Genomic DNA, 15,172 nt, shown 5'->3' on the forward strand with positions numbered 1-15,172 from the left:
TTGGATGATATTGGTCACTGTGAGGTCTCTACTTCATATGTGTGATGTTTGTGTTTTTGTTTTTGTTGTGGTGTTGTTGCTATAGTGATGCCAGCTTGGCAGATGTGCTCTCAGACTCCGAGTCAGAACTCGGCAGCTTGGAACAGCTTGCCCGCGGGAGCACAGATACACTCGCCAATGGTTGCCGTGCCGACTCTGACGCCGCAAAGCGATTGGCCAAGCGTTTGTATCACCTGGAGGGATTCAAACGCTGCGATGTGGCACGACACTTGGGCAAGAAGTGAGTAAGAGGGCGTAGACCAGTCTGTGTCTGGAGTGTGTGTGTGTGTGTGTGTGGTGTGTTTGAGCATTTATGCATGTCTGTAAATTTGTGTGTTCTATTATTTTGTGTGTGTGTGGGGGGGGGGAGGTTCTGAGTGAATGAGTGTGTGTGTGTGTGTGTGTGTGTGTGTGTGTGTGTGTATGTGGTTATGTTTGTGTTTTTCTATGCTTATGAATTTGAGTGTGTATGTGGTTTGCATGGGTGTGTCTAGGATTGTGAATGTGGAGAGAGTGTGTGTGTGTGTGTGTGTGTGTGTGTGTGTGTGTGTGTGTGTGTGGATGTGTAGTCCTCCTTTACATCTCCATTCCTCCTGTCTTTTCTCTCCCTGCAGTAACGACTTCAGCCAGATGGTGGCGTCGGAGTATCTAACCTTCTTCGACTTCTCTGACCTGTCACTCGATCGAGCTCTCAGGTGAGTCTGGGCCAGTGTTGCATGGTCCAAGGACAGACCTGCGGAATGAAAGACCGGACCACTGGTTAAGTTTCACTTTCACTAGCTTTGCACAATACACCGTTTAACCTTGCCAGAGGTCTGTAGTTTGGCCTTGGCAGAGGTCTGTAGTTTGGCCTTGGCAGAGGTCTGTAGTCTCCCAGTGCTTTTTGGTTACTGTTACTGTTATCACAGCAACCTTCTCTCTCGCCTCCTCTCCTCCAGGCTGGTCTCATACACAGCACACTGGCCCTGAAACAACACAATCACACACACACGCACGCACGCACGCACGCACGCACGCACGCACGCACGCACGCACACACACGCACACATACACACACACACTCCAGGCTGGTCTCATACACAGCACACTGGCCCTGAAACAACATAATCACACACACACACACACACACACGCACGCACGCACGCACACATGCACACACACACACATACACACACACACTCCAGGCTGGTCTCATACACAGCACACCGGCCGTGAAACCACACAATCATGTGCGTGATATGAGAATGCACAGGCTCTCACAGAATATCAGCCTCTGCTGACCGGATCTGACCCCTGACTCACATCACACACACACACACACACACATACACACACACATGCACGCAAACACACACACACACACACACACACACACACACACCCTGCAGTACATGTCATTCTATGTCAACTCACACCATTGTCAACAGTGACTCAGCTGTCTCTTTCTCTCTCTCTCTCTCACTCTCTCACTATCTATCTCTCTCATGCCCAGTCACTCTTTCCTTCTCTCCCCTATCTTTCTCCCTTTTTTTCTCTCCCTCTCTTTCTCTGCCTCTCTTTCTCTCTCCCTCTCTTTCTCTCTCCTGCCCTTGTCCTACATCTCTCTCTTTCTCCTCTGTTGTCCAGCCCACTTGGACCTTGGAACTCTCTTTCTCTCCTCCTCTCCACTTCTCCATCTTTCTCTCCTTCTCTCCACCTCTCTAACTTTCCACCTCTCTATCTCTCCACCTCTCTGTCTCTCCACCTCTCTCTCCTCCTCTCCTCCTCCTCTCTACCTCTCTATCTCTATCTCTTCCTCTCCACCTCTCTATCTCTATCCACCTCTCCACCTCTCTATCTCTCTATCCTCCTCTCTACCTCTCTATCCTCCTCTCTACCTCTCTCTCCTCCTCTCTACCTCTCTACCTCTCTATCCTCCTCTCCACCTCTCTCTCCTCCTCTCCACCTCTCTCTCCTCCTCTCCTCCTCTCCACCTCTCTCTCCTCCTCTCTACCTCTCTATCTCTCTATCCTCCTCTCCACCTCTCTATCTCTCCTCCTTTCCTCCTCTGTCGTTCTCACTCTGGTTGTTTCTGTCTTGTAGGAGTTTCCTGAAGGCGTTTCCTCTGATGGGGGAGACTCAGGAACGGGAGAGGGTGTTAGTGCACTTCTCCAAGAGGTTCTGCCACTGCAACCCTGATACACTCACTTCTGAAGGTAACACACACACACACACACACACACACACACACACACATACCGTGATATTTTGTCTAGAAGTTTCTGTTTGAATTACATCAATTTTATGAATGTCGGCAGTTGATCCATATTTATAGTGAATTATGATGCATTGAAGTCTCATGAGGACCACACTGATCCCTTACTCCATTACTACTACTACTGCTCCGTCTGTTGTAAACAAATACAAACAACCACTGAGTACAAAATATACATTATCCATTCTGTTTAGAACTTAAGTACACACACACACACACACACACACACACACACACACACACACATGCAGAAATCGAAGATGATGTGTGTGTGTCCGATATGAAAGCTGTCAGTATTGGTCTATAATGGAATCTCCCTGTGTGCTCCAAATGAGATTTTCTTGTGGCTGAATCACACTGAATCAGATCATCTGTACACGCTCCCCACTCCGTCATAACACAGATCAGGCCCTGTGCTGCTATGTGCCCAGAGGGCGCTGACGAGTGGGACCGTCATAATGGAGTGGCATGACGAATGTCATGGAGATGTTGTGTTGACTCAGATATACCTCTTTAAATGTGTGTGTGTGTGTGTGTGTGTGTGTGTACTTAAGTTCTAAACAGAATGGATAATGTATATTTTGTACTCAGTGGTTGTTTGTATTTGTTTACAACAGACGGAGCCCATACACTGACCTGTGCGCTCATGCTCCTCAACACAGACCTACATGGACACGTAAGTATGAACACACGCACGCACGCACGCACGCACGCACGCACGCACGCACACACACACACACACACACACACAGTCACACATACTCTCTCTCTCTCTCTCTCTCACACACAAACACACACACACACACGCTCACACACACACACACAGCCTTGTTAATGCAGTGTCCTGTCACTGACTCACCTGCCGCTCCCCAACATCTCTTCATCTCCCTCTCTCTTCATCTCCCTCTCTCTTCATCTCTTCTGACTGTGTCATGTCTTTCCATCTCATCTTTCTCATGGCTGTTCCCATGGAACTCTCTCATCTCTATCTACTGATCTCTCAGTCAGTCATTCCCTCTCTCTCTCTCTCTCTCTCTCTCTCTCTCTCTCTCTCTCTCTCTCTATCTCTGTCTCTCTCTCTCTCTCTTATCTGCAGTAGAACATGTCTTCGTATATAACACTAGAATATAACTCCTAGTTCCACTCTTTTAGAACACTCTAGAATGTTCCTCTTGCATAGAGTTCTCTCCTCGGCTCTGCTCAGATGTTCCAGAACTAACTGTTTCTTCCTGTTTCTAACACTCTTTCCCCCTGCTGTTCCTCCCTCTCTTTTTTCCTCCTTTGGCTCTGTCATTCACTTCTTTCTCTCTGCTTACTGGTGAGCAGGTGGTAAGTATTTCCTCTCCGATGTTAATTGGAAGATTACGATATATTCTGTGTTTGTTTTTATGTGTGTGTGTGTGTGTGTGTGTGTGTGTGTGTGTGTGTGTGTGTGTACATTCATTTGATATGCACTCTAATTAAAACTGAATTGGATAATTACATTGTTTCACACCTGTGCATAAATGGCTGAGCACTTGTAGCTGCAGGTGTATTGTGTCTGTATGATTGGAGCCACATAGTGCGTGACTCTCTACATTCTGCATTCACAAAAGCAGGTGTGCTGTGAGCATCGGAGATATAGTCACACCAATGGAACATTGCATTAACCATCAACCATTTGTTTTGTCAATTATTTTATGCTCTGAGCTGAAAATGACCAATGTTCCTATATTTGGTGTTGCCATTCCAAAGTAATTGTGATTTATTATTGATTGTTCGTAATTCTGATGATTGTCCTTAATTGTGATTTATTAGTGATTGTCCTTAATCTTTAGCCAAGTAATGCAACATGTGAGGAACCATTTGTGCGGTGGTGATGATCTCACATAAAGACGTATTGACTGATTGGTGATGATCTTATATTAAAGACGTATTGACTGATTGTCATAAGGAACACCAGACCTTCAGTCTGCTGCGCACAAGGTCTGACATCCAGAAAACTGCTGGTGCTTCTGGAGGGTGCCTCAGTCCTATGTTGCCACCTTGTGGTCACTTCTGTAACAGCAGCAGAGCATGTGCATCCTATCTCCAACCAGCCAACAGTAGGACGCTCGGTCTTGAAAGAGAGCCTCGGTGTTGTCAGTCTCACTTGGACAGTAGAATAATCCTGTGGAACATGGAACCATGAAGTTCTGTTATTGTTTCTACAGAACATTGGTAAAAAGATGTCCTGTCAACAGTTCATCAGCAACCTGGATGGACTGAATGACGGCAAAGACTTCCCCAAAGAAGTACTAAAGGTGAGGACATGCAACCCACAATATTCTTATGCACACTCACTCTCATGCACACACACACACACACACACACCACACACACACACACACACACGCACACACACTACACACACACACACACACACACACACACACATATTCATGCATATATATGTGTGTGTGTGTGTGTGTGTGTGTATGTGTGTGTGTGTGTAAATATATATATGTGTGTGTGTGTGTGTGTATACAGTATATATATATATATATATATATATATATATATTATACAGTATATAGATAAATATATATATTCTACAGTATATGTTCTGTTGTCCAGCCCACATTGTTTTTCCTACAGTCTCTGTGTCTGTGTATTTGTCCTGTCTTATGCACCCTGACTGTGCTTGAGTTGTGTCTCTGTCTCTACAGTATGTCCTGTCTATGTAATCCCTCTGTCTCTGTGTCCTGCTGTGTCCTGTGGGCTCCAAGCTGACCTGTCTGCATGTGTGTCCATCCACAGGTGCTGTACAACTCCATAAAGAACGAGAAGCTTGAGTGGGCTGTGTGAGTACATGTCTGTGGGTTACACAAGCTCAGCCAGACTGCAGGCATTGTGTGTGTGTGTGTGTGTGTGTGTGTGTGTGTGCCTCTCTGTGTGTGTGTGTGTGTGTGTGTGTGTGTGTGTGTGTGTGTGTGTGTGTGTGTGTGTGTGTGTGTGTGTGTGTGTGTGTGTGTTTATGCCTGATGTGTTTGTGTGTGTGTGTTTCTGTTAAGAAAGCAAAACTAGAAATAGTGTCATGCCTCGTTGTGTTTGTGGGCCTGGGTGTGTGTGTGATTTCTAATGGTGTATGTGTTTTTGTTTCCACAGTGAGGAAGAAGAGTTGAGGAAGAGTCTGTCAGAGTTGGTGGAGGAGCAGTGTGAGGGCGGGGCCAGAAGGGGGGTCCGGGTAACGGATGGGAATAACCCTTTCATCGCCATTCCCCTCTTGGTCAACGCTGTGACCTACAAACACGGGATACTGACCCGCAAGAGTCATGCCGACATGGATGGCAAACGCAGTGAGTTTGTGTGTGTGTGTGTGTGTGTGTGTGTGTGTGTGTGTGTTTGTATGTGTATTGTCTGTGTGTGTGTGTCTGTGTGTTTGTGTGTGTGTGTGTGTGTGTGTGTGTGTGTGTGTGTGTGTGTGGTGTGTGTGGTGTGTGTGTGTATGTGTGTGTGTGTGTGTGTTTGTATGTGCATTGTGTGTGTGTGTGCATGTGTGCGTGCGTGTGTGCGTATGTGCGTGCGTGCGTGTGTGCGTGTGTGTGTGTGTGTTGTGGTGTGTGTGTGTGTGTGTGCGATTGCGTGTGCATGCAGGAACGTGACTCTTGTTTGCTGTACCCTGTGTAGCCCCTAGGGGTCGCCGTGGCTGGAAGAAGTTCTACGCTGTGCTGAAGGGGATGATTCTCTATCTGCAGAAGGTACACACTCCACAACTTTATAAATTGGGGATGATTCTCTATCTGCAGAAGGTACACACTCCACAACACATAGAGACACACACAAAACACACACACTCCACAACACACAGAGACACGCACAACACACACCACACTCCACAACACATAGAGACACACACAAAACACACACACTCCACAACACACAGAGACACGCACAACACACACCACACTCCACAACACACAGAGACACGCACATAACACACCACACTCCACAACACACAGGGACACACACAACACACACCACACTCCACAACACACAGGGACACGCACAACACACACCACACTTCACAACACACAGAGACACACACATAACACACCACACTCCACCACAGAGACACGCACATAACACACCACACTCCACAACACACAGAGACACGCACATAACACACACTCCACATACAGAACAATTAATGCAAACTGCACTGCATAGTGGATAACCTGCAAACGCGTTTATCTTGCTCAAAATGCTTAGTGTATGCCTCAAAAAGCAAATATTTATGTCAATGAAATGGTCAGTGCAATCACAATGACAAGTCATAATGCTATTGTTTATGTCAAGATAGTCAAACTGTTTTGTCTTGTGGTCAATGTTGACAGTTTACTATGTAAGTATTTTCTAATGAGCAATGCATAAAGCAACCCTATTTTCTATTTCAAAACTACAAAGTTACACATTATTGTGTGTAGAGGGAGTTGATTGCAAGACAGTGGACATGTTTCAACGTTTTTTTCTGTTGACAGACATTGTGACAATATAAAGAAAATAAAGGCTTTTACAACATTGTGCAAATGAAACATGATCAATATACAGTAAAACACCCATTGGTCAGAGCTGTGTACCACTGTACATCTTTCTATACATCCTGATATTCCTGTCTGTCAGGTCACATATTTTTATGTTAGACAGACTGACAACTAGGGATGACAGCTAGTTCAACATATTTGCATGTAATGACTCAAGTGATGAAATAAGGCCAATTTGTTTTATGGGGTAGGACTATTCAGCAGGGAACCAGTACAGTGCATTTTAACCAACATGACATTAGCCACTGAAAATTAAAAAATGTTGCAAATGTGACATTTGTTGCAAACTCAGTTGCATGGATGTACAAAAGCATTGCTATAACTGCTTCAATGAAAAACAGTTTTGATAACGAATAAACGTGATTGTGCTCCTAGACAACGTTTTAAGCTATAATCCATAAATAGACCTCAGGTTGTTTTACATAACTCCGGATCTTTCCTTTAGGACTTTCCTTTCCTTTGTGCCTGCACACTTAGATTGAGAGTTGCCAAGTTTTGGCTGGAGATGATTATGGTGAAGTAAAGTCTAAATGAGTGTGGGAACTGCCATTTGTAATATCCAAACCAATCCGGATCTCAGGCTAAAAGTAGAGATAAAACAGAAGTTACAGTGTGTAGAAACAGCCTCTCACCCGATGTTACGTCATCAGCCAAACCTTCCATATGTCTTTGTGTTTGTCTCCCCCTGGTGGTCAGGATGAGTATAAGCCAGATAAGGACCTGTCGGAGGTGGACCTGAAGAATGCGGTTCGTGTGCACCATGCCATGGCCACTCAGGCCACCGACTACAGCAAGAGGCCCAACGTCCTCAAGGTCAAAACGTCCGACTGGAGAGTGTACCTCTTCCAGGCCCCGTAAGGACCGCATACAGTATGTCAACAAAACATAAGAGAAATGAACATAAAAAACAGTGAATGATTTTAATATTCTCTCTCTCTTTATCTGTCTCTTTATCTGTCCCATACGTGTGTGTGTGTGTGTGTGTGTGTGTGTGTGTGTGTGTGTGTGTGTGAGTTTAGGAGTGAAGAGGAGATGCTGTCGTGGATCTTCAGGATAAACTTGGTCGCTGCACTCTTCTCGGCTCCTGCCTTTCCTGCAGCCATCGGCTCAATGAAGAAGTTCTGCAGGCCAATACTGCCATCATCTGGCACCAGACTAAAACAGGTACACACACACACACACACACACGCACACACACACACACATGTACACACACACGCATGCACGCACACACACACACACACACACATACACACACACACACACACACTCGCACACACACACACATTCAACGCACGCACACACTCACATGTAATGTACGTGCGTCATGTATGCACACATATTTATTTATTTATTTCTTTATTTGTGTGTGCTAACGCTTACGCGCGTGTGTGTGTGTGTGTGTGTGTGTGTGTGTGTGTGTGTGTGTGTTCAGGAGGAGCAGCTGTGCGCTCATGAGAACAAGGTGAAGCAGATCTCTCTGGAGCTGGAGGAACACAGAAGGAGTTTGCCTGAGCTCTCTCCCAAGAGCAGAGATACGGAGGAGCACCGCCTCAAAGAACACTACCTGGCCTACGAGGTTAGTTAGCCTCTCAGTATGTGTCTGTGTGTGTGGGAGAGAGAGAGAGAGAGAGAGAGAGGAAAAGCCTCTCTCAACACATTCTCTCTCTCTGTCTCTTTCTGTGTGTGTGGGTGTCTGTTTTAAGCCTAATTTATGCTCCCTTTCATATAAAAATAGACACATCCGTTTCAAATGTTGCTCCGTTCAAACGTTGCTCATTCTTTCAGAGAATCTGCAAATGGACGAAATTACCCTTCGGTCCGTTCTCTGCGTTCATATTTTTTTAGCATTAATGAGCCTGTCTTCCAACATGGTAGTGATGGTTACTGGTGGTGTATCGCATTTATAAGATCTTCTACATGAAAGACTTATTTATTTACTATATGTGTGCACATTACTAATACGCTACAGGCATGTTTCATTTGTTGTATTATATATCTAATGTTAAATATAACATGCTAAATGTAACATTAATATGAATCAAAATGTGAAGAAGATGTACAGACCATCAGCAAAGCAACATTATGGCATCGGTAATGTGGAACTGCTAATAGACATTAGCTCTTAGGTGGCAGTGATATATTATGAAAGCGTGTTTAACACTAGAGGGCGATGTTGCTAGCTATGCTGCTGAAATGCACAGCAGCAAGACTTTAGAGGAAGGCGAGAGGGGGGATGACCGTGGATACATCCCAAAGCTCTATTTGCATGTGGCACCGCTCCTCGCTCCTCAAAGCTGGACGTCATCGAGGATGTCTCATTTGTCTAATTGCAACCAGAGGAGGTGAGAGCGAGGGGAGAAGAGAGAGGTGGAAGGGCCGATACGTGAGGATAAACGAGGGCATCCTACGCAGAAGCATTTTCTGCTGGAATAATCATGAACTACCATGCAAAGTTGATGCTTGTTTTGTTCACATGTTATATTTAAATAAGTATTCATTCATGTCTCGAGAACTATCAAACTACCTCATTATCAGGCTAAATAAGTGGGAATAGTCCATGTTCATATGATATTTTTAGGCTTTGGTATACAGTAAGTTCATATTCTCTGCCAAATGGTCTGTTTATTCTAGCCTAAGAGGTGATGCGCCGCATCATCAGTAAATGACGTCTCTTAAAAGTGATGTGTGAGTGAGCAGGACGTCTCATTTCTCATATCTGTCTCTCCTTCATTCCTCAATCCTCCTATCGTTCCTTCCTTGTTTCCTTCACAACATGAATTAGCAGGAGGGGCTAGGACCGGAGGGAGGAAGGATGGACAAATAGAGAAATGATCTGCTCCCTGTGTGTGATCTCCTCTCACTGTATCCCTTCTCCCTGGTCTGCCTACTGCAGAGTGTGTGTGTGTGTGTGTGTGTGTGTGTGTGTGTGTGTGTGTGTGTGTGTGTGTGTGTGTGAGAGAGAGAGAGTGTGTGTGTGTGTGTGTGTGTGTGTGTGTGTGTGTACAGTATGTGTTTGTGTGTGTGTGTGTGTGTGTGTGTGTGTGTGATTGACTGTAACCATGGGCGGACTGGCCATCTGGCATACCGGGCATTTTCCCGGTGGGCCGACGCACCTTTTGGGCCGATAGAATAGGCTATATATAATTTAATCATCAATCAATTGGCCAACGATCGGCCCAAAGGAAGGACAACCAGCGGCCCATTGGTAACATTTCCATATTGACACTCGACTGATCCAATAACAGCTCACGTCAGGCCCCACCCCTCGCATTTTGGCTCAGAGCCAGGATTTTGTGAGCGCATCAAAAGTTAATCGAAGTTGCCTACACGAAATTGCGGCGGGTGCCGGTAGTGACAATAGTGCAAAAGTAACACCAATGTAGAAGCTTCAAAAATACAATATATGTCAGCAACATGTTGAAGTTCGTTGAGTTTGAACGAGGATGTAAGCAAGCATACAGAGCAAGGGACAGTGAGCAGGTGGTGGAGCCTAGTTGAGGCTACATGATAAGAACTCAGTGGTGGAGCAGGTAGGCTATGTGTGACATGCCATGCTGACGATGATGATTATAATGACTTATTAATTGCGATAATGTAATGATATGGTAATGATAACGTAAGGTCATGCTGTGATTATAATAACAAATAGCGCAACTTAAATGTTCTAAATTAATGATTTGTAAACCCGGACAGCAAAAGAGTGTCATCAAATCGATGTTAATTGTTGGTCAGATTGATCAGTTTCCGTCAGACACCCAAAATTCAACATCGATGGCATGAGTGGTGGTTGGTCTCTCAAAGTAGAGCGTCGAAAGGGTTCTATCTTGGAAGGGTTATCATGGTAAAGATGGGCTAACAGACTGTAGACTGACGGAAATGTAGGCTACAAAACATCAAGTCATATTCATGCACAAGCCAACTAATATACAGTAACTAACCTATACGATAGGCTACTGGAAGACATTAAAGATAATTAGTTAATAGCTATAATGTTCCAAAATGTACCAGCAATGTAGTATAGCCTAAAGGAATAAAATATTTCCAGCAACAGCCCTGTTTCGTGTTGTTTCAGTTGTCCTACAGTGATAACTGGTATAAATTACATTAATGTCTAAGACAATCTGGGCAATTTAACTCTTTACTCATAGGCTTCAGTAATTTTTGGTGCTGCTGTCAATTGTAGCCTATTGAATAATTTGAAATGATACCTTGAATTCAAGCAGAAACTCTTCTTTAATAATTGCTTGTTAGCCTACTTGAATATGGAGATCATGTGCTCCATGGCTACCTCTGATCAGTCAGAGTGATAGCCAATGAGGCCTACATCACTTTCAGTGCTCCATGACAGTTGAAAATATATGCATAGTTAAGGAGGGTAATGCAAAGATTTTGTATTTAATTAGGTGTGCCCGACCGATTTGAGGGCCGCTTGGGCCAAATATGCCAGGGCCGATTTTTGGTCCCAGTCCGCCCCTGACTGTAACTCTGCTCCCTCATGTCCACACAGAGGAGCCGTTATGAGACATACTCGTCGCTGCTGCAGGCCAAGCTGCGTCTGGAGACGGACGACCTGGACCGTCTGGAGGTGTGTGTGCTGAGCGGCGAGGCAGCCGCACGGGACGGAATCATGCGCAAGACCCAGTCCAGCCCGCACATCAGCCCTGGACACGGCATCAATGGACGGAGCATGCCACGGACACCCCCTCGGAGCTGAACACACACACACACACACACACACACACATAGTATTCATACACACACATGCAAGAACATTTACTCACAAACTTCATTTTACACACACACACACACACACACACACACACACACACACACACACACACACACATACACGCACACACACACACACACACATCCATCATCCATGTTCAATGCAAGGCAAATGCCGTTAACAAATCCCAAACATAAACACTGTACTACACAGACCGACGTAAAACACACCGACTCCACACTCACAGACACACCCCTCCCTCACACCTGACCTTTAACCTTTGCTCTCTGACCTCTGCGCTTGAGAGGAGGAGTGGAAAAGAGGAGTGGAGGAAAAAAAACAGAACACAAAAAAGCAAAAACAAAACAAATGTAGCATAAATAGCTCCTTAAGTCCCCAGTCCATGGGCTTAGTGCCACCATAAGTATTATAGCTGTTGTCCTGACAACTGCAGTGTTGCCACCAGGCTTGTGCAAAATTCCAGAATTTAATTGAAACTGGCTCTTAAATTCCAATTCAATTCTTGAATTTCACTGGCATTTCAATTGAGGTAGCAAACAGGAAGCAGAATTGCAATTCGAATTGTGCACAACCCTGGTTGCCACTAGCATTCCATTCTGTGCCAAATGCAACATAGAAAGAGAAATCCTCCAAGAGGACGGGACAGATCGTCAGCAGAGGAACCATGGGAACCACTACGATGTCACGTCACAGTGACATCACGCCTGCATGACGTCATAGATCTGGAACTTTTGGTGGTACTGCTGCCATCAGAGTGTGGTTTAATTAGAGAGGGTGGAGTTTAGGATGTGTGGGGTGGTTTCTTACAAGGGCTCAGCCCATCTGACAAAGCAACACAAACCAAGACTCACACACAACCACACACACACACACACACACAAAACATATACATACACACACACACACACACTCAAATACATACACACACTCACATACACACTTGTACACAAATATACATACACACACACACACACACACAAACATACCCACACTCACAAACATACACACACACACACACACACACACACACACACACACACACACACACACACACACACACACACACACAAAGACTGCCCCATGTAACATGTAGAACCACACAGAGAATTGCACACACCGTCCGTAGTAGTTTCTATGGACTTATAACTCTCACAATAAGAGAGAAAGCCTGAACTCTTGACTGACCATAATAGTTTATTTATTCTTTTTATTTATTATTTGTTTGTTTGTTTTGGGACTTGCAGCTCTATGGCGAGAGAGGAGTTGCTGAGCTATCTGAGATTCTCAATACCACACCATTGCTATGGGCCAGAATGCTGCATGATGGGACAGTGTGGACCTCCAGCAGAGAGGGGTTACTGCTAGAGTGACACTATTATGAGATGTATAGGACCGTGTAATGACTTATTCCATGTTTTATGCACGCTGTATGTAAAGACTGCGGACTGAAGTGGTCTGAGGAAATGCTAAGTATTTTATGGAAGTGGGATGAGGTGTGTGTGAGGCTCTGTGTGACAATGTATGTCTCCATATTGGTATGAGTTTGAAAGTCTGAGAGGGAAATAAAGAGAGATGAACGCGTGAGACAGAAAGATGAAAGAGACATACTGTAGAATGTATGGCGGTGTGTAAAAGTTAAGGGTTCTGTTATGTTGATGGAGAGGGTGCTGTCTGTGAACAGCTCTATGCGTGGATGACCTCAGGAGCTGTTATCTCCTGTGTTCGATCAGAGTACCACTGTCAGAGATTAAGGACTGCACCTCCTACAGCCTGGCTACTGAAATGGACTACATTTCCAATCATCTGTGAAAAGGACTGCATCTCCCACAAGCTCAACGCTGAAATTGACTACCTTCTGAATGGCTGTTGTAATGGACTACATATCCCATCACCTCTCTGCCTCCATAGAATATTGACCCACGGTCTAGCTCTGTAATGGAATCCGTCATGTCACTGTAACATTGTAATATGTTATTTAAAAAGTGAAAATATATAACAGAAACGCAGCGGGACTGCCCCCACGCTCTCTCTTGAAGCTTAAAAGTAGTCCAGATAAATGTAGCCGTCGGAGAAATGTACTAGACCAATCATTAGCATCCATAGGGAGGGACAGTGGGGTGTCATCCGAGCCTGGAGCCCACGGCACTGGGCGTTAAATGGTACTACTGTTCTGGAGTCTTCCACCGGGACACGGACGCCTTCCCTGCCCCCTCGCGCCACTAACCGTCGTAGGACACACGTGCTGCTTGGCTTGGTTAGGACACGTGGCACCATAGACGCGAAGTGAGCTTTTTTTCCTGCAGATTGCGAGAGATCTGGGGTGAAATTAGAAGTGCTTTTTATATACATTCTTAGTAACGGCTTTCTTATTCTCTTGTATTACGCCTCCCCGCCCTGGCTGTTGTGCTGATATGACTTTCCCCGGTATTTAGGGTAGCAAGCAAATGCTGTTGTACTAGAGACTGTGATTATCCGTCTATGTTTAATCTCGCTTTAACACGGGGAGTTTGGCTGAAGTGATCTAACTCCGTGATTGCGCGCTCTCTTTTTCTGGGCACTTTCTTGTCACGTTTACTCTGGAGAAATGTTTTTATTTAATTGGTCATGGCTATTTGTTACATGTTAGGACACAACAGATGAAAAGCGCCTTTGCTGGTGACAAGTAAAAGTGCTTCATAAAGTCCTTTTTTAAAATAAATGTGTTTGGTCTGCATTTCATTTCCCTTTAACCTTAACGCAGTAAATTACTTAAGTAAACTATCAGCACGGGAGTTTACCTTACCCGTTGTCTTAACTAGCCTAATCAATACCATGTGTCTATATCCTGAATGTTGCAAGCCTTCATATATCATTATCCTGCATATTTACAAAACCATATCATGAAACCCAATTAATACTACAAAAATCACTGGTCGCTTTGGGAAAATGGATTGTTGCTATCTATAAAGATATTGGATATACGGACTCACATTAAAGATAAACATTATTGTTATTATTGAAAAACTTGACACCAGGCTTGACATATTTTCCTTTGATTTAACTGTTAAACATTATCTGTTCCCAACCTAAGCTGCGTTGGTTTGTGACACACATTCATGTTTATAGAATAAATATGCGTCACGTTAGGACACCAGACCTGCCCTTATAATTAAGCTTTTCTTCAGGACCATGGATAGCTCCTATATGATTGACGCGTTGTTTGGAATGGCGCCACCCAGGCTGGTGGTAGTTCCCGAGCTGGTCTGGGTCCGTCCCCGTCCCCCTGGGCCTGATCCGTTTCTCCTGTTTCTACCCCTGACATCATGATATATCATCGCAAATAACACCAGGGAGTGTACAGTGTACACCTTTACGCTGTAAAAATCCCATTGTCTGGGGAAAGCATGTGTGACTTACAGCCTTCATAGACCACAACATCACACATACTTACAGCAGACACCTTTTGCATTAAGAAACACAGAAATGTCTTGCAATATCTAACTTACCAAAATCATTATTATGTATAAAAAGAACACTTGTTCACTATGAATTACCACAGTGAAGTACAGGATTTTCCTTTCAGCA

General features: G+C 44.7%; 1 protein-coding gene across 1 annotated transcript in view; it reads left to right on the forward strand.

Annotated features, from left to right (window-relative positions):
• psd2 (pleckstrin and Sec7 domain containing 2) overlaps positions 1 to 12,580 on the forward strand; it is a 30,895-nt gene extending 18,315 nt beyond the window's left edge. The window contains 12 exon segments of the mRNA XM_048263480.1: positions 86 to 280; positions 654 to 734; positions 2,122 to 2,234; positions 2,911 to 2,969; positions 4,486 to 4,575; positions 5,072 to 5,115; positions 5,420 to 5,610; positions 5,942 to 6,012; positions 7,552 to 7,709; positions 7,875 to 8,019; positions 8,291 to 8,434; positions 11,366 to 12,580. Coding sequence (XP_048119437.1) covers positions 86 to 280; positions 654 to 734; positions 2,122 to 2,234; positions 2,911 to 2,969; positions 4,486 to 4,575; positions 5,072 to 5,115; positions 5,420 to 5,610; positions 5,942 to 6,012; positions 7,552 to 7,709; positions 7,875 to 8,019; positions 8,291 to 8,434; positions 11,366 to 11,572 — 1,498 coding nt within the window. The 3' untranslated portion in view covers positions 11,573 to 12,580.
• The last annotated feature ends 2,592 nt before the right edge of the window (positions 12,581 to 15,172 follow it).

The sequence above is a fragment of the Alosa alosa genome, chromosome 14 (assembly GCF_017589495.1).
Source record: "Alosa alosa isolate M-15738 ecotype Scorff River chromosome 14, AALO_Geno_1.1, whole genome shotgun sequence".
Lineage (NCBI taxonomy): Eukaryota > Metazoa > Chordata > Actinopteri > Clupeiformes > Clupeidae > Alosa > Alosa alosa.